The sequence below is a fragment of the Thunnus maccoyii genome, chromosome 18, assembly GCF_910596095.1.
Source record: "Thunnus maccoyii chromosome 18, fThuMac1.1, whole genome shotgun sequence".
NCBI lineage: Eukaryota > Metazoa > Chordata > Actinopteri > Scombriformes > Scombridae > Thunnus > Thunnus maccoyii.
Genome location: NC_056550.1, coordinates 12,332,544 through 12,355,889, shown reverse-complemented (window position 1 = coordinate 12,355,889; position 23,346 = coordinate 12,332,544). Strand labels below are relative to the sequence as shown.

Sequence of the window (23,346 nt, the reverse complement as noted above, 5' to 3'; positions counted from 1 at the left end):
CTAAACACTGCCATCGAAACACCACACTCAATTATCAATCACCTGCACCAGAGTGCACATGTGAAAACACCTGTAACCAATTACATCACTTCAATCAAAGCTCGAACATTATAAATAGGATTCAGGTTTGCTGTTTGGTGTGTATAACAACAGAGGCCAATTTTGGAGAGAGAGGAAGAGGAAGAGGAAGAGGAAGAGGGTCACTTTGGTGGACCATGTAATCAACCATGGGTTGAGTCTACAGGAGGCTGGTCAGGGGGTCCAGCCTATTTTGAGTTGCTACACTGTAGCAGGTGTCACCCAGACATTTCAAAATAGGAACAGGTAAGAAATCCCATAATTAAACAATATTTCATAAGAAGGAGATCTTAGACCCTAAAAATTTGCATTCTGCTTTTGCAGAATTGCAAGGCAAACCCCCCAGGACGATGCAGGACACAGGAGGCAACAGATATTAAAGTATAACTTGGATAAGTGCAGGCCACGCAGAAGACAACTGAACAGGACAATGGATCCAACAAAAACTGAACTGAAAACAGGACTTAAATATAAACTGAACTAATGAGGGAATGGGGAACAGGTGACTAGACAGAGAACAGGCGAGGAGCTGATTGGCTGGGGGAAACACTGGGAGCAGGGCAGGGCTAACAAGGCTGATGCACGGCAGGTGTGAAGGGAAAAGCAGTACAGGAACACAGGAGGAAAAACACAACAAACAGAAAATGAAAAACCCAGAGAACACAGTAAAAACGGTTCCCTGATTCCTCACTGTACATGGTTACACAAGGTAATCTCTCATACACAAAAGCATTTTGAGGTGATTGCAGAGATGACAGGGTCTGGAGAAAAGCAAAAGCAGCTGGAGGGGTGGGACATGGAGCCAAACTGTGACAGGAAGAAATCACTTGTTCACACAAGAACAGGAACGACACATCATTCAACAACATAAACAGGGTAAGTTTATCCACACTGGGCCGTCTACTGAAGCAGCATCAACTTCGGATGAAACAGCTGCACAGAGTGCTGTTTGAAATTAACTCAAAGAGTGAAACAACTGCTCTATGAATATGCACAAGTGAGTTAGATTTTATATATTAGCCTATTACAATATTGGTACTGTATTCCAGTTTACTCTATTACTGTGCTATACTATATGGACTGATGTCTGTATCCTTTCTGTCATACGATAGGCTTTTACCTGACTGTTTTAGAGTGTCATGGAGCTATAACTGTAATCAGTTATAATAAATCATGAACTTCCACCATATGTAAACTAAGAACCAAACAAAAAATAACATCTTCCCCAAAACAAGCAACAGAAAAACAATACTAGATTCCCACCAGGGAGCACATCATCAGCAGTCCAAATACCATTAAAAACAGACAGTTTATGAGTACAAGAAATTTCCAGCCAGACACTCAGTACATGACTGTTTTCAAACTGAGTTTAAAATGTTTAAAGGTAGTGTACTCTCTGATACTAAGGGGTAAAGAATTCCACATCCTGCCTGCCTTAACTGAGAAGCAGTTTTGCCCAAATGTTGTAGACTGAAATTTAACACAACAGTTCCCTCCAGTGGATGCTCTTGGTAACCTTGAGCCAGCAGTACATATTGTTTGTTTAAGAGGTGGCGCTAGATTGTGAATGATCTTATATAATAAACCAACATTTGCCATACACAGAAACATTTCAAATGTCAAAAACTTATACTTTTTAACTTTACTGCAATAATGATGAGAGTTAGTTTTTCAATCCATGATTTTCAGTGCTTGCTTATGCAGACTCTGAAGTGGTTGCATTGATGTACTATATGTCTGAAACCAGGTTGTAGTACAGTATGAAAAATGTGACAGTATCATTGAGTGCATGTACAATTTTGCTGCATCTGTACTCATCTGAGTTCTTATAAATCTAAAATGAGCAAGGTTAAGCTTTACTGTTTTTGAAATTTTTGTAACTTTTTTTCAAAGGTTGGATTGCTATCAACAATCACACCTAAATATTTAACAAGCTGAACATCCTGAACCCTCTGTCCTTTTTGTAATAATTTCAGGAGGAGGGGAGTTGCTTCTTTTAATAGAAAAAAACAGAGACAAATTCAATGTCATGTCATTCAAAGCATGAATAAGTCATCCAATCTGTTTTCTCCATAGCTCCCATAAGTAAAGATGCAGTTTGATGTTTAGAATTAGCATGTACATAAATGACCGTGTCATCCACATATATTTGAATATTAACTTCTGGACAAATGGATGGTTGACCATTAATATAGATACTAAATAAGAGAGGGCCTTAAATTGGACCTTGGGGTACACCGATAGAACATTCTTAAAGTGATGAGGTTTTTCCTTTAATTCTTGTACAGTGTCGTCCATTGTTCAAATATGATGCCACCCATTGAATGGCATTTTCTGATACATTATGAGTTGATAATTTTGATAACAATACACTGTGATTGAGTGTGTCAAACACCTTTTTCAAATATATATTCCTGGGCAGCGTGGTGGCAACATCACAATGTATGCTGCAATTGACCAGAAATGGTGTCCTTCACCACCATGCCACTCTTGGCCCATATAACACAGCTCATATTTTAGATTCCTTGACGCCCTGCATGACGTACTCATTCCCAATGACCAGAGGAATGTGCAAGGGACTTCACATTTGTCGTCATATGGGACAACATAATTCTCCTTCAGGCTTATGTGATCCATAATTGGTTCGACAGTCACCCATGATATTTGAAGTTCTCTCCCTTCCACCTTACTCTCCTTTCCTGAACCCTATTGAGGAGTTCTTTTCGGCGTGGCGTTGGAAGATATATGACAACCAACCCTACCTACATGCAACTCTCCTCCAGGCTATGGAAGAGGCCTGTGGTGACATTGACATGTAGGCATGCGAGGCCAGGATACATCACTTAAGATGGTACTTCCCCCAATGTTTGGCCAGAGAGGACATCGCTTGTGATGCTGATGAGGTGATGGCATGGACTGTAATTGCAATATACTGTATTTTGTTTACAGTACTATGTTCATGTCATCTTCAATTAAAGTAATTGTGTCTGATACTGTTATGAGTATATGAGTATTCAGAATAAACAAATTTGTTACCCCATTGCATTTGTGTTCATAGTCTATATGTACAGCATGCCACAAATGAAAATGCCAAAGACTCTAGATAATAGTATTTTATACTTAGCACATCAATGTGCAGTTGGCATGTGGAAAGAACTATTTACTTGGTGTTTGTGTGTAAACTTGTGATACAAAAATACCATAGTTATACCATACCAGAGTTTATATAGTTTTGATTAAAGTGTTTGATTTTGCAAGAGATGTAAGATATATTGTGTATATGTTTTTGGTTTTTATGTGTAGAGTTTCAACAGAAGGCCCTGGTTTCAGAAATTGTTTTGGCGATAGTAAAAAACTGTAATAGATTGAAGAGTGCCCTCCTGTGTTCATGTTGTGGAATTGAACCATGATTGTAGATACTGGAGGCCATGAAAAAGCTACAATATATGCACTTGAAAAGGAAAGAACTCACCAGGCACACACTTGTCTGTAGAGCTGCACTTAGAGACTCGTAGTAGACTATTTCACATTTGTCAGGCACTACATTGTCCTCCTGTCAGTGAGGGACTCCACTTCAATCCTTGAAAAAAAATGCAGAATTCCCCACATGCTATCAACAATGATGGCCTATTTTCAAATACTCATGCAAAATCTTTCATTCATTCAATTTTCACCAATTGCTGAGATGAGATATGCTTCACATCTGGAACTGGACTGTAGTGAATTGCCTTCCAAGCCATAAAGCTTTAAACATGCAGTAATCAATGTTTTGTTTTTCCTCCAGGGGGCAGGAAATCTCACAATACACTGACAGATATGTGAGCACTGTATTTCACTGGAGTTATGTTTTGACCACTGACAAATGGCCCCTTAACTCTGCTTTGGTCTCCACCAACTTCTGAGAAAAGTATTTGGGTCTTTAGCTCAGTATATATTTGACTTTCTTCACCAGCCTGTTACTAATTTCTGTCTGACCTCAACTGATTCAGTGTTTACATAAACAAATATAAATATATTGATAAAAACAAATATATATTTATGGAAATGTATGGAATTTTTAATATATAGATTAATGCTGATTTAAAACACATGGGGATGCTTGTTGACACAGGTCATTACTGTAGATGGAGCTGCCAAGATGGAATCATTTATATGCATAAACAGCGAACATAACAGTGAGTTGTACCCCTGTATGCGGTATATGTGAGGTGTGTTGCAAGTCCCTCCCGCCCTCTCTCCAGGTGAAAAACATTCATAGGTGCACTGCACTGCGCTGAGCACAATTAATACATTTGTTGTCCAATTTTAGTGCTTGTCATTCACTACCAGTTTAACATTGCCACTTCAGGTTCAAGTTTGAACTGCTGTACTGGAAAATCTGAAGTTGTTTGTGCAGTCTCATCCATCTGATTTCCTGCAATCAGCTGCCTTGTCAGCCTTGTAACACTGGGTGGTGGACTAACACAAAAAATTAAATAGATAACCTGATTCTGCTCAGGGCCATGCAGTGTTTGATGTCTGCTTTTGAGACAAGAATAAGTTTAAAGCGTTCATGCATGTAAAGAAAAAAAGGAAGAGGTTTAACTCATACAAGGTTGATATTCTATATGGGTACAGATGATGATTTTTGTTGATCTACTCATGCACATCAGAAACAATAAGGTTATTTGTAATCCTACGCAGACTAACATTTCTGAAAGGGATACCAAAGTTACCAATGCATAAATTATTATTTTATAATGGGTCTTCACAGTGGTGCCGGAATCAATTTTAAAGGGGGGGAACATCCAGCTTTGGATAATGTAAAAGGCTCGTGAACTTTTTTCATGTCAACTTCCTTTCAATTTCAGCCTAGCCTACTGTTTTTGTACAACTAAAATATGGTAAGAAATGCATTCCCTCCTCTCATGAGATACTTCCAGATCAAAACAGTAACATTTTTTTTTTCTTAGCACAGTAGTATGCCAACAAGGGGCTAAAAGGCTTAACTCAAAAGGAGCATCTTGGCTCCTTTTGATACAGACCCTTATGTTTTTCACTCTTAGAACTGTTACACTCTAACCAATCAGCCGACCAACCAGTCAGTATATTCTTTATTAAATAAGGCTCAAAAGAGAATCAAAATCATGCCCTATTCAGAGGCTTTACATTCAATATGCCTACTAACATACAGTACAAATAGACAGCAACGCGGCAGAGCAGGTTTTTGTCCCCTAGGTTTATTTTCCAAATTATTGAGTGTGCCTGTCACTCCCAAAGCAAAAGCTATTTAACACTTTGTTCATGTCCAAGTCATCAGGTCCAACATGTCAGACTAGGCTTACCGTAATACCTGGCTTAGACATTATCACTTTATTACCATAACACCTGAAAGTGGGGGGGCAAAAAGTCTGATTGTCCCCCCTATTCTGGCACCAGTGGGTCTTCACTTTGAGGAGAGGTAAAAATCATCATTTTAAATAAGCAATTTAATGTTTGTTTGTTTGTTTTTTAGCCAATTCAAAATATAAAGCCCTATTTCACCATCTTTATACAAAGTAGTCTTATCAAAGCATATGTAAAATACGACACAAGTCAGTGAATTCTGGCCTCAAGAGGCAGCTTTTTTTCCAAGCATGTAAAGCACTTTATATCAAGTATGAAAGCAAAACTATAGGCAAATGAAAGCAGAACTAACTGAAATGATTTGATCATAAAGCATGAAAAAAATGGTTATACATGGCAGCCTCCAGGTGCACACAGAGAGGGAAAATTCAAGCAAGCATGTTAAAATGTTTTATCTGTAGGTTTATGAAAATTGTTTACTTATAGTTAATCACACTGAAGCATGTCACAATTTCACAGTGAAAAGCATTTCTCCACAGAAATATAACTGAAAGATTGACCTCTAAATTTTGATATTGGTGTAAACTGATTGAGACTATAAAGAGATGTTTAAACACTGATATATTAATCTTATCATGTTTAAATGAAAGTGGATTTTTTAATTTTTGGATAAAAGTCAATTTTCTATTACTTAACAATCAAATAAATTTACTTTATTCCAGTTTATCTGTAATTTTTGTAAAGTACCCCACAATCTTTGAGGTATCTATGAAAAACGACCAGACACCAAACAAGCAAAGAAAGAGCAGCACAATAACACTTCAGTAAAAAATAAGCCAGAGAGAAATTGTTACAAATCTTTTATTAAGATATTCATTATTTAATCCATTTGGACATTTTCTCTATGATTTATATTCATTTATTTTACAGTCGTTAATGTGCAATTACCTTTGATAATGTTGGGTCACAGTTACAGGGCTTTCACGAAGTTATTGGCACTTGGAACACAAAGAATAGGATGAGCAGTACAGGAGGTCCACTGGCGCTACAGGGTTACAGAGGGCTAGGAGCAGGGGCAAAGACATGGGCAGACCAATTACTGCATGGGTCTTGAAGAAGCGCTGTTTCTGGGTAAATATATACCTCATGCTGCGAGTGCACAACAAACAATCTGACCTCTATGTGTGTGTCTATATATAATATACAGTATTTATCTGTACATGTATATAATCATATATTTATATATGTACTGCTTTGTGACAAAAGGTTCCCCATGCCATGCCACACCTTATCCATTCAAGTGTGTAGGTCTACATGTGTTTTTGAAGTGTAAACACGTACGCTGAAAGGTACAGAAATTTGCTTACAACGTACTAACAAAAAATAAAAAATAAAAAAATCATGAAAGCTTTCTATAACCGCACTCACACCTACTGCTGATGAAGCACTGTGCAAGTGCATTGTGAGTGAGGGACTTTTTGAACATGAGAGAATTTAACGTTTACCAATGCCTAAAAAGAAAACTTGGCCCTGAAAGCTGACTACAGATAAAGACCCCTGACCCATAGTGTCACCTTATTTATGCATTATAAATTGGTTGAACTGATCACAACAGGCCCTAAGACAGTGTCTCTAAGGTAGCGACTTATGATCTAGAGGCCCAACAGCAGGATATTCGGACTGGGTCAATGCTGCAGTGTAGACATTACTGTATCTAGGTTGGGCTGCTCTGTTGTGAAAACAAACTAAAACCAATGCTGATTCATTGGTGATACTTCAAGTCAATGACTCAAAGTAGATTACAAGTCATTCAGTGGGTCACTGTAACATGGTTACTGTTAGCAGCAAATTTAAGGCCCTGTTATTTCTTGCTCTAAATTGCTTTAAAAGATTGTTACTTTCATTTTAAAATTCATTTTTTTTAAAGATTTATATGGGAGTTGTGTAATAATGGAACTAATTTCATCTGATTCCATTTAATTGCTTGATTGGATGCCCCCCAAAGGACCTCTGATTAAATTGTGTTAAATTGTCCTCATGATTAGTCTCTTGGTCCTTTCATTGCACACAAAGCAATTATCCAGGAATCTGGTATTAAAATGGATTTATTCTTAAAACCTTGAGCAAAGTGTTTTGGAGCTTTTGGATTTATGAAAAAATAAATTACAAACATTCTCAGTTTGATTTATTTCAAACTTGAAATGACAGGTTTTCTGTATGGATTATGGTAAACACACCTGGCAAAGACTAACTACATAATTAAAAAAAAAAAAAAAAAAAGTTGGAGAAATGTAATTTGAGTTGTGAGTTCGGGCCCTGATACAAAAACCAGCTGAAAGCCACTAAGCAAATTAAACATACATGTTATAATTCAGATTTCACAACCTAAAACCACAACTTTGCCTCTCTCTCTTTCTCTGAAACGCATGAATAAACTTGTGGAAGTGAAACATGACACCAGCTGCATGAAGGACAGGAAGCACAACAGTCTTCAAAGATACTGAAGAGGTAAGTGGGGGGAAGGGTGCTCATGTGGCATTTACAGTCAAATACAAAGCTTACTGAGGTTTTGTTGTCATTTTACACAAGGTACTGCATTTTTGTTCTGTCTTCTTATCTCCTGGTTAAACCGTTTAAAGGTGCAGTGTGTAGAATTTAGTGGCATCTAGCTGAAAGGACAGAAATGAAATATAATATTCATAAGTAGGTTTTCATTGGTGCATAATCACCTGAAAATAAGAATCGTTGTATTTTCGTTACCTTAGAATGAGCCCTTTATATCTACATAGGGAGCAGGACCTCTTCCATGGAGCCCGCCATGTTTCTACAGTAGTACAGAACGGACAAACGAAACACTGGCTCTAGAGAGGGCCTTTAGCATTTTTCATGAGCCACTGTAGGTTCTACACAGTTGGAACGGGAGGGTGAGGGGAGGGGTATTCAGTTGGTTGCAATCTGCAACCTCACTGCTAGATGCCACTAAAGCCTTAACATTGGTCCTTTAAGTAAACTCATCCTTGTACTTTTAAACAATGATGAAAATAGGAAGAGCTATATCCATCATGATCTGGCTATTTTTTCTATGAGATTGATTCGACTGCCTTTTAAGAATGCTTTTTCCAATTAGAGAAAGTAGTCAGTTGCCTGTGAAAGCATTTCAGGTTTTCCTACAAACAGTATAAGAACACATTCCTCTGTCAGACCATTTTCACTTTTATCCACCTGCAACAGGAATAATGAATCCCCTGTGCTGACCTCTGATCCGCAGGCAGATCAACATGCTTTCAAAAAGGGTTTCTAGCAAACACAAACTTACACATAAAAAGGTCAGTTGTTGACATTTCATCGTAACCGAACTCCTCCAGCAACAGAAAGGAAGAACACTTGGGTTTTAACTCAACAGTCTTCTTGATTATTTACAGTAGGAGTTTGTGCCACTTCTACACAAGAAACACAGGCAGACATGGAGAAAAAAAAAGACAAATTCCACCTAAAGAGGTTCAATTGCTACACAACATTTCTCAAAAAGGTGCATGAACCACTGGTTCTTCTCATTAAGGTGCTAAAACCTCCACTCTACCTCTTATGGAAGGTGCAAACTCCAAAATAAACTCCAAAATAAAACTGTCATCAGGCATTTTGAATTTCCATATTAAAGAGGCGGTTCTACAACATGGAAATACATTAGATACATGAATAAACCACATACCAAAACAAACAGCCGTGCAATACAGACTCTCCTTCTTTACACACACATGGATAATACCATGAAACCTATTTGCTTAAAGCAATATTGCCTCCTTGACATCACTGTACCCACCAGACTAAAGTTTATCAATTTCAATTAAAAGGCACGTTCCAATATTCCATAAATATTTCCTGTGGCTTTTGCACTTGCACAAAATGCCGGCAGGTTTTTTTTCATTTTTATTAATTTCAGTACAAAGAAGAAACTAGCTGAGTGTTCAGACCAATAAAACCTTTACATTTCTACAAGTAATTGTCAGAATTGTGGGCAAATGTTTTATCGAAGGAGGCAAACGTTCACAACCTTACAAGAAATGGTTATTATAGACAACAGTCAAGCCAGCTGAATCAGTCTTATTATTCCTTCTAAGTTAGTGAACAGAAGATGAAATGCTTCAAATTTAGCAGTTCAACTGCTCATTCCATCACTCTGCACTGTAAAATAAAGATAAAAATAAATGACTGTGGGTCCTATGATAAGACTGCTTTATTATACTCCTTTTTTCTGCAAAAATAGCACTTTTCCTTATTTGTCAAGACCTCTTTCAATAAAACATGAAGATTTTTAAAACAATCCCTCCCACTCTCTCTGCTCACACCATTCTAGGCGTGGGCACTTGTATAAATATAGTTTGTCTTCTAAAAATATGACCATCTTTTGATTACCTGTTGTCCTTAAAATTTCTTTACAATCATCTCAGTAAAAAGCTTCCCCCCTTCTTTCTGGATCACTTTTCCGTTTAAACATGCTAAAAATATAGAAAACAGAGAAAGATGAGATATATTTATATAAGACACCGCAGAGTGAAACACTCAGGTGGAGAGAGATTTTCTCTGGTCTCAAGAAAGGTGAGGTGGGATGGAAGAGTACTTGCAGGGCGATGAGTGGAATATGCAAGGGGAGGAAGAACAGGTAGTGTTAATTCATTTTAATAATGTATCTGTTTTAAATTTTACTGGTAGTTCCTTTTTTTCTGAGGCTGGAACACAAGTTGTCAGGCTTGCATAGAGAAAAATGCCACTGACACTTACATTCAATATACTCGCCACCTCTCCTCCCTGCCTCTCCATCCAGCCGTCCCTTCCTCCTCAGGCTGCACTATCAGCTCCCCCCACCACCTGCACTTCAGGGAATGTATTTAATATGCAACAGTGGATGCACTTACACACCTTAAAAAGACAAGGGGAGGCAGAGGGCAGTTAGGAGAAAACTAAACACCCTCTTACTCTCTCCCTTTTCTCTACTAACTCCATTGTACAGTCATGAAGCAAAAATTTAAATTTTCACGTCCTGGTTACATCAGGTCAACAGCTGTCGACCCTTGCAGTGTAGTATAGACAGTCAGATGTAAGAGATCAGCGTGGGCCAAAGAGTGAGGAGGCAAGCAGAACTGGGGAATACTTGTATGTGTGTCACCAAATTTCAACCTTCCCCGGACACAATGTTCAAAATAATGGTCCTCCATCCCCGCCCACACCTGGTAGTGATTCACCTGAAGAGCCACCTGACTCCATGCCGGCACCGCCAGCGGCCTCCAGAGTGGCGGGGTCGAATGCCGGATCGCCTCCCAGTGCGTCGTCCTCCGCCTTGACGCCGTCGGGAAGGAAAGAGGTGTAGGCATCGCTGTCGGCCATCAGTAGCTTCAGCTTGGGGATCCAGCTCTTGCGGACCACACGCCGGGCATTGGTGCACATGTCGGCTGCGATGGCGTTCATCTCGCTCTCTTTGAAGCTGGTGGCAAAGTTCTGGCAATAAACTGATATGAGGAAGGAAAACACAAAGTTATACTGACTGCACCTACAACTAAGACAAGAACTGGTGCCATAAAGCAGACGGGCATCTAAACAACAAAAACAGAACTGCCAGATTGAAAACCAAAAAAGCTGAACATGCTCTAAACCATTTCCTTACCACCTACTACTCTGTAGATTTAATATATCACAAACAAAACCCAAAACAGCCTCAACCATGTAGTAGATGCTTTACAGTAAGCTGATCTATATTCTGTATGTAGGAAATGACTTTTAGTAAAATCATTTGCTCTATGACTTGTTAAACTGGGTCATTATCTACTATAAAAACCAGCCAACTTAATAATCAAAATTTGTCTCTCAGGTTTTGATACATATTAGCCTGACTGAAATTCTACTACATTAAATGTGTCTCATGTCCCCGACCTATGTCTCCTAACCCTAAAAAAAATCTGTGATCGTTTTGAAGTTTGTTTTCTGATGACAGTCTTCTTAACGGAAATCTTATACTTTTAGTGATATACACATTACTTAATGAGTAATTCGTGGTGTGGCGCTGACTCATTCTATACTTTTTTTAAATGCCAATCTGTCCACTGTGTTCTGGCACAACTTCATCTACTTGCAAGGATAAGAGCATATCAAAGCTCCTCCTTGTCACACTGCAACACTTGCAGTATTGATATGTGTTGCTGGGGCTTCAATACTTCCTGTTTACAAGGTTAGGGACATGCAGATTTTACTCAGATTTTACTGTGCATGTAAAATTCTGAATCATCTCAACCACCTAAAAACTCCTCCTCACATCTGTCTCCCCCAAAATTTCCTTCATTCTTACACACAGTTCAGATGATACTGTAATATACTGTATAACTATCTCCCTACAATAAAATTAAGAAGACATATTTTTAGAGATATAGGACACTGAATTATACTTGTAAATTGAACAGCTCAGAGACTTAAAATATGTCCTGCTGTCTTACTCATTTCACTAATGAGATGTAGGGAAATTTGTTCATTTACTGAGTAATCCTAACAGCTGGAATACACCAGGCAGGGATGTGGCACATAGGCAGGATGGAGCGGGGTTTTCTACCTGTCTCCGTCACTGCATGCATATTGAGTCTTGGCAAGTGATAATGCAGTTGGTTATGCAGGGTTCAGAAGTGTATATTAACTGGTACTGAATTAATAAACTAGATTGCACTAGGTTGCACTGCTGCGTCGCATTGCCTCTGGTACAATGAGGTATTTATTCTAATCATTTTTAAACAGATTGTACTTATTTTTTTGCACAGTTCTTTGTAGGTTTTACCTGTTGGAGGGCCACATAGTCACCCGTAGAGGAATAAAAATAGACCAGCCACCCAAAAATATAGATGAGCCATGCAACGCCCTTCCGGGTGCATGTGGCTTCCATGGTCAGTGTAGCAGCTTCAGCTGATTATAATAGACACACTCTGTTGCGGCCATGCTGCAACAGACATGTCGCACCGCGTCCGTGCCCGGTATATTTTGGCCGTAAGAGTTACATATGATTTCTGTTTAAAACTTTCCTTTTTTCATAAACATCTGAACATGTATTCACCTGGCTAAGCTGTTTTATACGTGTGTAATACAGTATTTTCTACCAAGTCTGTCTGGTGTTGACATTCAGTCATTCATTCAGTCTCAGGTTGAATGTTGCTATCTAGTGGTCACCGTGAGTCATTACCTAATCCTAATTATAAAGATGCAGTAGGTAGCAGGTCATCTTCCATTTGCACTTTCATCCAAAACTAGCCTGAAAATGTATTTAAGTTTCATACTTAAATGAACTTAGACAATTAACAGCCAATCATTAAATTCAGCCACAATGTGCTTTACAAATACTCACATTTGACTGCATGCAGTACTCTGTTGTCCAGGGGCTTGCGGCTCGGGTCATTGGTGGACGAGCGGATTCCTGTTCCACAGCTGTTGGCCAGAGTATTCCTGATACATCAAATTAAGAATGAGTTCCACAGAACAGATGAAAACAAAAATAGCTCTTTTACCCCTCCTACAGTATGCCAGCAGATAAAACAATACTTTAATTTCTATATTAAAACTCACTTTACATGAAAGTCAAACACTTGCAGAAATAGACCCAGACACGCAGACAGAAGGAACAAACCTGTCAAAGAAGGCAGCCAGCAGCCTCCTCAGCAGCACCTTGTGTCTGGTCCCTGCGCTCACGTGACAGTTCATTAGCTGGGCTCGCGATATATACACAGAAGTACCTGGTGATACAAATACAAAGAATGTCAACAATCCACAGATAAATGAACACATTTATTACTGACACTTATCATTTATGATTCATTTATCGCCTGTCTTTATGATACTTTTGACTGGTTTGAGTTCAGGTTTTGTGGGTAATATGGTATTAAATCAGGATCTTCAGTTTCATTTACTTGAATGAGGTATTTATATATTAAATATTGGAGCTCTGGGTGGAAAATGAGGAGACTGTGTCATAGTTTTAAGTTTTGCTTTTGCTCTTTGCTTTTTTTTTTAATCTATCATGTTTTTGCATCTGTGTCACAGAAAAGTTCATTCATTTTCATATTATTATGTAGTGTGCAATACATCTCTTCTCGCATTTTGCATCTTGCAAACTACCCTAAAATACTTGCCAGCTGGCTTATGTTAATTCCCTCCTGTTCTTTCTTTCTTTATCTCGCTTTCTTAGTCACCCGCACAAAAACACACAATTTATTGCAAAGTATGTAATCCTGCTCGTAAGGTTACACAGACATTGTCACAGGATGTCCTTGACATAAACACTCTGAGTCACATGTACGGTGTTGCCGCATAATCTGCATGCCAATGCCAAGTCCTGTCATTTGAGGACAGCCTCCTCTAAATATGTGTACTGTATACATATCACTGCTGTTGGCCTTGTCCTGTTTAGATCTCCTGTATGTTGGTATATTGTGCATGAAGGATTATTTTATTGTTCAACTGTACTTTTGTACCATTACACTTGTACCCTCCAAATGTCTACAGGCCTAGAAAAACACTAAAAACCAATTCTGTATGTTTTAAAATCCAATCTCATACAGATGTTTGTCTTTTGTAAGGACAGCACAAACGCTCTCTCTCACACACAAACATACCTGAGACTAACTCTAGTTTCTCAGCAGGGTCTCCTTCCTCGTACAGTTTGGGGTGACAGCGGTTGCCTATCTGAGCGATGAGTTCTGCAGGGAGACATGTAAGGTCTCGGCCTCGCATCCGACCCCGTGTCTCTGTGTGGTCTGGTAAAGCCTCCACCCGCTCGCCAGCTGCTGAGGAGACAATACTGTGAAATTAGAATAAACCCACATCACTTGTACACACAGTCCCCATGAGTGTAGAGAACAATGCCTGCATCACATATTTGCTTTAATATCAGCATTTAAGACAAAAAAGGCAAGTAATATGTATAAATGTATTACTATGTCTCATGCCGATTACCTGCAGCTCCCATGTTGAGCATGCTGTACATGGTATACATGTTGCAGATTTGCCTGTACTGCTCCTCTGCACATTCATCTGTCCCCTCTTCCTCTTCTTCGTCATCATGGTAGCTGATAGGTGAGTCACTGGCATAGGTGCTTAGGGTGCCGGGGCTGGCGCCCTCTGACACACCGAGACCTGCTGCAGAGCTTCCATTGGTGCCGACACTGCCACTAAGCCCACCACCAACCACCATGCCCGCCATGCTGGTAGCTGTGGTCCCCATACCCATGGCCAGTCCGAGGGCTCCAGGGCTCTGGATGGCACTGCCCCGCACTGCCTCCTGGGAATAACGGGCCGCCTTCCTGGCCCCCCCTCCGCCCCCTGAACCTGCTCCACCTCCGTCTCGGCTGCTGCCACCCTCCCACAGCCGCTTGGCTACAGGAGTGCAGACCACCGAATACGGAGTGGCTGCTTCCGGTTGGCTAGCTGGCTGCTCTGTCTTCACTCGTGATACCAAGGGGAGCGGCGTCAAGCAGGAGGCGGGCCGGCCTGCACTATTACTGGTCTGTGTTACGGGGCTTTGGGGCTCAGAAGGTGGGGCCTCCTCTGCGTGAAGACCCTGGGAGTCGCAGCTGGGGGAGGAGACCTAGAAATGAATGTATACATCATCTTTGTGTCACCATATATGAACACTTCGGTGCACCAACAGATATGTGTTTGCTCTTTTGATTTTACCCACCCTCTGTTAGTCCGTCAGTTCTTCCAACTCTTTGGAACCCTGTCCGGCTATAACTCTGGCCAGTGACAAGTTATGTCAACAACTGTTATAACTGGCAAACTGCTATTAAATTTCCTCGATGAGTACATCCTCCCCCACAAATAAACCCTTTCCATTTTAGCCAAACTGCTGGCCAAACTCTGAACACCATATATATATTTCAGAACTGTACAAACTGGAATAGGAACTTGATTTTTAATGGTGAATTCACCCAAATACTGAGAAACAAATCCCATACATTTGTAATAGAGTTTTGGTTTAGCTTGACCTGTTTTTCACCAAGACTCTTGCCGCTACCTTAAAACAATTGATGTAAATGGCATTTGGTTTGTGCATTTATTGCACTCAAACCACTGGAAATTTAAATGTGGAAAACTCAAAAGCCTCTCTTCTCTTTTTCAGATAATCCCTGCTACTCTGTTACTTACTTTGACAAGTTTTTACCGAAAACTGTTTACCTTGAGGAAGAATTCGGTGCCTTTTTCCATGATCTGTTGGATCTGCAGGAAGCCGGCAGTATACATGAGGAGAAACTGGTCCCCCACTGTCATGCTGAGACGGCCTGTGTAACAGAAGGATAGAATCTGCTGGAAGCTCTGGGGCTGCACAGCTGGTGGAAGCTCCACTACTGTCGGGCTCGTCTCATTGTTGCTAGCACCTCCATTATTGCTGCTGCCACTGAAAAGGTCCCGAAAATATGAACTGCTAGCAGCCAGCACAGCTCGATGGGCCTAAAACAAAAGAAGAGAAGGAAGGTGTCCTATTAGAACTTTTGAGAGTAGAGCTGATTTTGAAGATTAAATGTAGGATTTTAGATTTTAGGCATTTTCTCTCCTTTCTCACTTAATGATTTAAACTGAAACAGAATTTCTGAATTCAATGTCTCGCTCAATGCTTCAACACAGGGATTGGCTGCTGCTGGGATCAAACCTGAGATGTTCAGGCGATGAGACACCTTAAGTCAGAGCTTCGACCAAGGTATTTGTGGTGAGTGATACCCATGCAGAGTTCCTTGATATGAAGACAGGGTCTAAAAAGATCACAGTAAACTAATGTACTAATTTACTTTTGGTACCAAAACTAAAACTAGACTCTTTGTGATACCTTATTTTGCTTAGTGCAAGCATTTACTCTACAAAACAATTCCAAAAAATATATCATAACACAATAAGTCAAGCCTTTCAAATAAATCAGTGTTTAATTTTGTCTTTATGTAAAACAGCTGCACAAGAACCTTTCAAATGTAAAAAACAGTATAACACTGACAAAAGTATAAATTAAATTAAGTAAAGAAGACAGATATTAAACCAAGAATTTGGTGCCAAATGTTGGTGAATTAAATTTAGTCAGTATTTGAATATTGAGTTTCAATACCCAGCCATATATTTATTTGTGTAGTAATTTAATAAATCTTCAATATAACATATAAATAATATAAAATACTTATTTGGAGTTGTCTCAATGTTCTATGAAAGAAAGCCATACTCATTGACAGCTCTCTTACAATTGGCGTTATTAAAATTTTGACCCAGGGCATTAAAGTTGGAACCCTAAAAAATAAAAATAAAATTAGATGCCATTAAGAGGGTCCAGGAGAGGACAAATTAATTTAAGTCACCACAGTAGTATAGTAGAATGAAAATCTGCACATTGTCAAAGTGTATCAACATTTAAGGTTGGACGATGCATTGTCCACCATTGCTACGAAGTTACAAAATAGGAAAAGTTACAAGAGCTGCCCCCACTTTGAGACCAAACAGCATTTCTTTTGAAGTATATGTTCCTGCAATCCTGTATGCAACATGGCTGCCATAGAGCCACAAGACTAACTGTTTACACCATGGATGTATTAAGGAGAACTGGATAACAAACTCAAAGATGGTGCCCCGTTCATTCCTATGAAAGTTGCTCAGTGGCACATGAAGCCAAAAAACTGGCTTCCCGCTGTGAAGAAATTGCTCAATTGCTGCTCTTGAATCTTTGAATCCAGTATCCAGTTCTTCCTAATAGATCTGTGTTTACACCCAAGACCAACTTCTCCAGGGTTAACCTTGATTTTCAATACTAAACTGTAATTGCCATTAAAAAAAAAACAATAATAACTTGCTGTCTCATCAGTACCTTGAAGGCATGCCCCTTGACCACCACCGAGACGTCACAGTAGAGGCCCTGCAGCCGCTGCTCATTCAGACACTCTAAAACATTGTTGCCAAAGTTTGGGATCGCCATCTGCAGGGTCTGGGCCATGGTGCGCCTACGCACACCACCAAAGGGTCTTGTTAGGAAAGAGACAGAGACAGAAACAAGAGTGCAAGAAAGAGATAAGTGACAAAGTTATTCCCCATACACATAAAACTCTGTGTATAATACTGGTTATTAAACATGGGTTCAACTTCACTTGAAAGTACCAGACTTTTTCTGTTTTTATAAGAACTTTGGTCTGCAAATTTAATGACATACACATCACCCATCAACAGGGTTGACTGTAATGTTGGATATTTGTAGAGTTGCAACGATCAGTTGATTAATTGATTAGTCAATCGGCAGAAAATTAATTGCCAAATATTTTGATAAATGACAAATCAAGTCCATTTTAAAGAAAAAATGCCCAAATTCTCTTCTAGCTGCTCAAATGTGAATATTTTCTAGTTTCTTTAGTCCTCTATGATAGTAAACTGATATCTTTGTGCTGTGGACTAAGACAACAGTGACTGACATTTTACACCATTTTCTGAAATGTCTAATTGTTTAATCGAGTAAATAATCGACAGATTAATCGATAATGAAAATTGCTGTTAGTTGTAGTGCTAGATATTTGTTTACTTGGGTCAACCATACAGTCATTTAACATAGCTTGCACAGCCAGATCCCCATCTTGTTGAGTTCAAGAAGACATGGAAAGATTCAAACTAAAAACTTGATAAGAAAAGGGAAGACACAAAAGGCTGTCACTTAAAGTTGAAGTAACAATGGGTAGAACTCATTTGTACCCAACCAGTTCTCAGCATGTGTTTGATGAGGACTGATTTTGTGAGATTATCCATAAAATAACTATACAGTCATTACCCTGTTCATACACAGGTTACAGTACTTTATCCCTGGTGCGATAACTTGACCAGGCCTATTCAGAACAATGGCAAAAACTGTTTGATCCTGGACTGTTTCTTTGGTTTGAGGGGGGTATCAGTAGGTAATGTGAGGAGGGGGAGGTGTAATATAACATGGAAATGTTAAATGACAAAAGACTCAAGGAGAAGAGACCTAAAACAAAACAGCTGAGGAATCTCAGACTCTTATATTAAAGGTAGAGTCAGCGATTCCAATTCAATACACTTTTTGTCAAATTAAGCAAATATCTCATTGCGGTCTGCTATCTGCCCCTTCTGTGTGTGCGCTGAAAAAAAATTTGGTGGTCATACGCAGCCCTGGCTCTGTAAATGGGCACGTAAACACAGTGGCTTGGAGTGAGCCACACAACACTATTCCAGCCAATCAGCAACAGGGGGTGTTCATACACAGGACAGGGAGAAGTCATCAGAGCAGCTGTCTGTGTGAGGACATGATGGTCTCCCGTCTCCAGCATTGGTTGAATGGTGGGGGAGGGCTGGCGAACTGGAGAGAGAGAGGTTGTGGCCAATTCACATTGAAAGTGTTTTCTTACTGAACAGATAAACTTCCATTTTATTAAATGTATCAGTGCACACTGAATCAGAGACAGTCTCACGGAGACCCCCCCCGCCTTTTTTTACACTCTGAGTCTGTTCTGGTCGCGTTTAGTGAAGCGTAATCTGAGCAGGCAGCTGTTTAAATCACACTAATATCCCACTGTATGTGTTTTGAACCTATTAATCATCAGTGAATCAATAAATACAAACACTGTTGATTTCTTCCTGTGGAGCCGACATGCAAACTATTTTGGTTCAGTAAATTTAAATACAGTGCGAGAGAAACAGAAGTGGCTCTATTACTTTTTTTGTCATTGCCTTCGCAATGAGCGTCCATGAATTTGGGGGGGCGGAGCTTCTGAAGGAGCACAAAGGGAGGGGTGTATTTGTTTGTGTGTTTAGTTCAAATATCAACAATCAAAAATTCTCCAGACTGACTGACTCTACCTTTAATGGACGCTATAAAATGGTTGACAGTCTTTCTAAACACATATTAAATCCAATGGAAGTCTATTTTTATCATTAATAGGCTAAATTATCCATAATGAAATGCCTCTTTTCTGAAGAAAAGTAGTTCTGAATAAAAATTACACCCCTTGGAATATCCAGTTGACATAGGCCGCAAATATTTCTTCACACAGTCCTATCGAGAGTTTCTGTCCAGCTCACAGGACGTTGATATTCGAAACAAAGTTTTGTTTAAGGATTCATGGATAATCTACGTTGCATTAATCCTATACGTCACTTCAGCCGTGCAGTGGTTGTTATTGCCAGGAGCAGGCTCAGTGAAAGCCTTTTTATTTTCTGTCTTCTACAAGCTATAAAATCCAGTGTCCTCAGATAACTGGGTCAAGTTCTGTTATTCTATGTGCAAATGTGTGGCCTACACAAACAACGCATAGCATGTTTCCATTCACTTTTCTAAACAGTGAAAGGCAAACATACCCCCTTGCCCTGCGCCCTCTCAAAGATTCCTATATTATGTTTTGTCAATATTAAATGTAAGTGGACCAATGTTCCCTCTGCTGTGGATATGAACACTGTCTGCAGGCCTCTGCTTCATACTGTAAGATACAGTAGCTTCATATTCAGTGATAGGATATGTGAAGACACAATGTAGAAATTATACCAAATATATTCTTTTATGTTTCTGAATTTTCATTCTACAGAGTGGCATGAGGAGGAATTCAGGGATTAACATGTAAAAGCATGATATGCCCTCTGAGCCCACATGATTGTCTTTGTTTTTATATGTTTTTTTTCTCTCTTATGTGTTGACTATTGTTGTTTCCCCTTTGGGGACCAATAAAGTCTATCTATCTACTATATTACCCTCAAGATAACAGCAAAGAATACAACAGATCAGACAGATAAGCATTTACATAAAGCAGTATATCAGTCATAAAATTTCTCACATACATACAGCTGAGGATATAGTGGTGCACTGCACAAGTGTGCATGCATAGCCTAGATAAAGCTACTTTTCACACGGATGCTTTACCACTTAAAAGTGTTGCATGAATGCACGCTGAGCAAACACACACACAGAAAAATACCAATACCAAACAAAGACAATCTCTGATACTGTGAGAACAAACTGATTGAAGCCCACCCTGTGAGAGGCATACAACTAACTTTGGTGTGACTGACTGATGAGGGCTGGAGAGAGCCGCCCCATCATATCCAAAGCCTTTCATTTGGGACCTAGCCAAGCTCCAGGGTAAAGAGAAATGCTCTCTTTGTCTCCGTCTCACTCAAGCTCCCTCTCCCTCATACTAAAACACAGATGCGCACACACAAACTCAAACAAACCCACAAAAGGCACACTGACTCACACACAGGCATTAGACAATACTGCTTGTTTACAGTTTGGCGAGCCGCAGTAAGCACACATGCGTGCACATAAAGACACACAAACACTGGGCTGAGAGCAGGGTGTGTTTGCACAGTTTGCCCTGACAGTGAGAGAGAATGTGACTGTGTGTGCTCGTGTGTGTGTGTGTGTATGTGTGTCTGCATGTGTGTCTTTATGTAGCAAGGAGGGGCTGTGGGGCTTGCAGAGATGAACGGGATCATCTCAGGTTCTTCTTCTATTAAATATATAGAGTGCAGCCAGTGTGAAAGAATGAAATCCACCCGAAATGACCCCTGTGGCTTAGATCTCATACCAACCAGCCTAGAGAGGAATGTAGGTCAAACAAGCAACATACTTAAGACCTTAGACTTTTCATACTGAGCCTTAAGAATGGTTCGCCCGCATTCAAAAGGCTTATGTTATGTTATGATGGGAGGGCTGTCAACATATTTTGGAACTTATATTGTCTGACAACTTTCCAGTTTATCCAGTTTGAATACAGCAAGGGCTTTTATACTGCTATGAGGGTGATTACTGTAGAGTCACTGGTGCAGCTGGCACACAATGCTTTCCCTCTATAGGCATTTCCTGGTTTCTCAAGTGCCCATGCCTGCATGGCTGTGGTAGGCTACTCCTATCAAGTCAAGACAGTACATGCAGGATTATTCTTAACAGGGAAGACTCTGGATAGGTAAATCAGCACAGACATCAAACGTCTCAAAACTTCTTAAACTCCATACATTATTACTGAAGCTGTGTTCAAATGTCTGTGCAGAAATGTTTAAACCTAAAAGGATGGCGGGTATAGGGGGAACAGATAGGACCGCGCCGTGTGCCAGTCTAGCAGCCGGGACTTCTCCTCTGTCTGCTGGCAGCGGAGCCGGGAGGCGCCGGGAGGGGGGCGACACAGGCTGGCAGCAAACCCCGGTGATACCCCGGCGAGGGCGACCGTGTGTTAGTGTTGACGTCCTGTGAAATGACATTCCAATACATTTATCTAAAACAGTTTCAGCGTATTAGGCTGTCGTTATGTGTCCTCCTTTCCCCTGTGGCTGATAGCGCTGAAACGTTTGATGCCCTCTCCCATCCGCAGCAGGCCTATAGAGGTGGCTAATGGCTAAGCTAACAGCACTGTTAAATATTTTGGGTTCGCCCCGGCGCACCATCCACCTCATGCACACTCAGCCCAGCTGCACAATGTCAAGCATTTCCGCGATAGTCCCCCACTCAAAAGATAAACAATGACACTTACTGCCTGTGTGGACGAGGTAGCGGTGCGGCGACGCCGGTTGTCAAGCCCAAAATGTTGCTTATTTAAATTTTTTGGTGATGGGGGAAATCGCTCCCCCTGCCATTCTCCATTCTACCGACATCAACAGGTCATCCCAGGACACGCAGCAGCTGAGGGCGAGCCAGACGGAACCAGTGCGGCACGGAGCGGGGGGGCGGGGCGGCAGGGGAGGGGGGCACAACAAGGCACAATTCTTTACAACCGGCGCTCGCAAGGGCTGACGTGCCAAAAAACCCGACTGCCATCGCGTTTTCGCATATTTGTGAGAAGACCTTCATGAAAGTAACGATTTAGCAACAGACGCCGCTCTCCACGCCGATAACAAGCAACGTTTCAGTCTTTTGAAAAGGCTGGGGTAAAGAAAGTTTAGGATCACCCCCTACTTATCCCCAAACTTTAATTGTCCCGTATCTACTGGATCGTTCAACCCAAACCCACGGCGCTAACTAAGGACACCGGCACAGACTCCTCTCCCCTCCCACACTTCATACAACCCCCCACCCCTCCTCTGCCGCCGCCGGTGGATCCTGAGACGACCCCGGCAGAACGCCTCGCACAACGGCAGACAAGAAGACACTCACCCCCCTCGCTGGGAAGTTGATGCGGAGCGTTGGTTCAAAGGAGGGGACGCAGCGCTCTCTCTCCCCGCTTTCCCTTGCTCCAGGCAGCCATTCAGTGTGAGCGAGACGCCGATAGCAGAGCCATCGAGGGCGGTACGGTATCCCAGGGGATTGCGGAACACAGAGCCACTGATCGCACAGAACAGAAGAGGAGGAAGACAAGCATGACGCGCTCGTCATTCAATCGCATGATCGTTTCGAGCGCAGCCTCAATTTGGGGAGACCTATCCCACGGCGTAGACTGTTTGCGCATTGGCACAGCAACAGCAGCAGCCTGCAATGAGAAACGTCTCTCTCTCTTTGAGTTGCTCTCTCCCCCCCTCTCTCTCCCTCTCTCTCTCTGCATATGAGCGATAGATTTGGGAAAAGTAGGCCGCGCGCGCGTGTGTGTATGTGTACTTATTTAACTTGAGTGAACTCGCTGCGCGCATATAAAGTAGGGATAAAGCCGCGCCCTTGGTGGCTGTAAACAGTGAAACCGTGCAAATTGCAGGGTGCTATACACCTACATACATATACATACTGTACATACCTGTGTCTGGCTGATAGTTTGCTATAAAACACGGAGTTACATTATCTATAATGCCCTACAAAGTATACTGAGGCCTAACTGTAAGGCCATTTATGTGACTGTGCATTAATATTCATTCTTCTGTGCATCTATGCTTGTATGCATTTATTCATACCCATGTGAAGCTGGAAGCAAAGCAGATATTCAACCATCATACATATTTCATATATGCCGACAGTAGGCTACACATAGAAATAAA

General features: G+C 40.7%; 1 protein-coding gene across 5 annotated transcripts; it reads right to left on the bottom strand.

Moving 5' to 3' along the window:
- Positions 1-8,204: 8,204 nt before the first annotated feature.
- Positions 8,205-23,016, bottom strand: LOC121883740 (nucleus accumbens-associated protein 1). Of its 5 annotated transcripts, none has more exons than XR_006092262.1 (9): positions 21,918-22,411; positions 17,267-17,420; positions 15,604-15,876; positions 14,383-15,013; positions 14,043-14,213; positions 13,058-13,163; positions 12,779-12,876; positions 10,183-10,907; positions 8,205-10,020 (listed from the first exon to the last, which is right to left on the bottom strand). XR_006092262.1 is itself a non-coding variant. In XM_042392210.1 (9 exons), the coding sequence occupies exons 2-9, from the start codon at positions 17,390-17,392 to the stop codon at positions 10,253-10,255; spliced, it is 1,686 nt and encodes a 561-aa protein (XP_042248144.1). In that variant the 5' UTR covers positions 17,393-17,420; positions 21,918-22,412; the 3' UTR covers positions 8,205-10,252. The 5 variants fall into 5 exon arrangements, 4 of the variants coding, with proteins under 4 accessions (XP_042248144.1, XP_042248142.1, XP_042248143.1 ...); XM_042392210.1 differs by having other exon boundaries at positions 8,205-10,269; positions 10,644-10,907; positions 21,918-22,412; XM_042392208.1 differs by lacking the exon at positions 21,918-22,411 and adding an exon at positions 22,538-23,016 and having other exon boundaries at positions 8,205-10,907.
- Positions 23,017-23,346: the final 330 nt, after the last annotated feature.

What these genes read in the sequence shown, in the direction of transcription:
- LOC121883740 (XM_042392208.1), bottom strand. Translation starts at nt 17,392, where the DNA reads ATGGCCCAGACCCTGCAGATGGCGATCCCAAACTTTGGCAACAATGTT. An exon ending in GCTCAACATGGGAGCTGCAG is followed by an intron (nt 14,214 to 14,382) that starts GTAATCGGCATG and finishes TTGTCTCCTCAG; the next exon opens with CAGCTGGCGAGCGGGTGGAG. An exon ending in GAAACTAGAGTTAGTCTCAG is followed by an intron (nt 13,164 to 14,042) that starts GTATGTTTGTGT and finishes TTGTATCACCAG; the next exon opens with GTACTTCTGTGTATATATCG.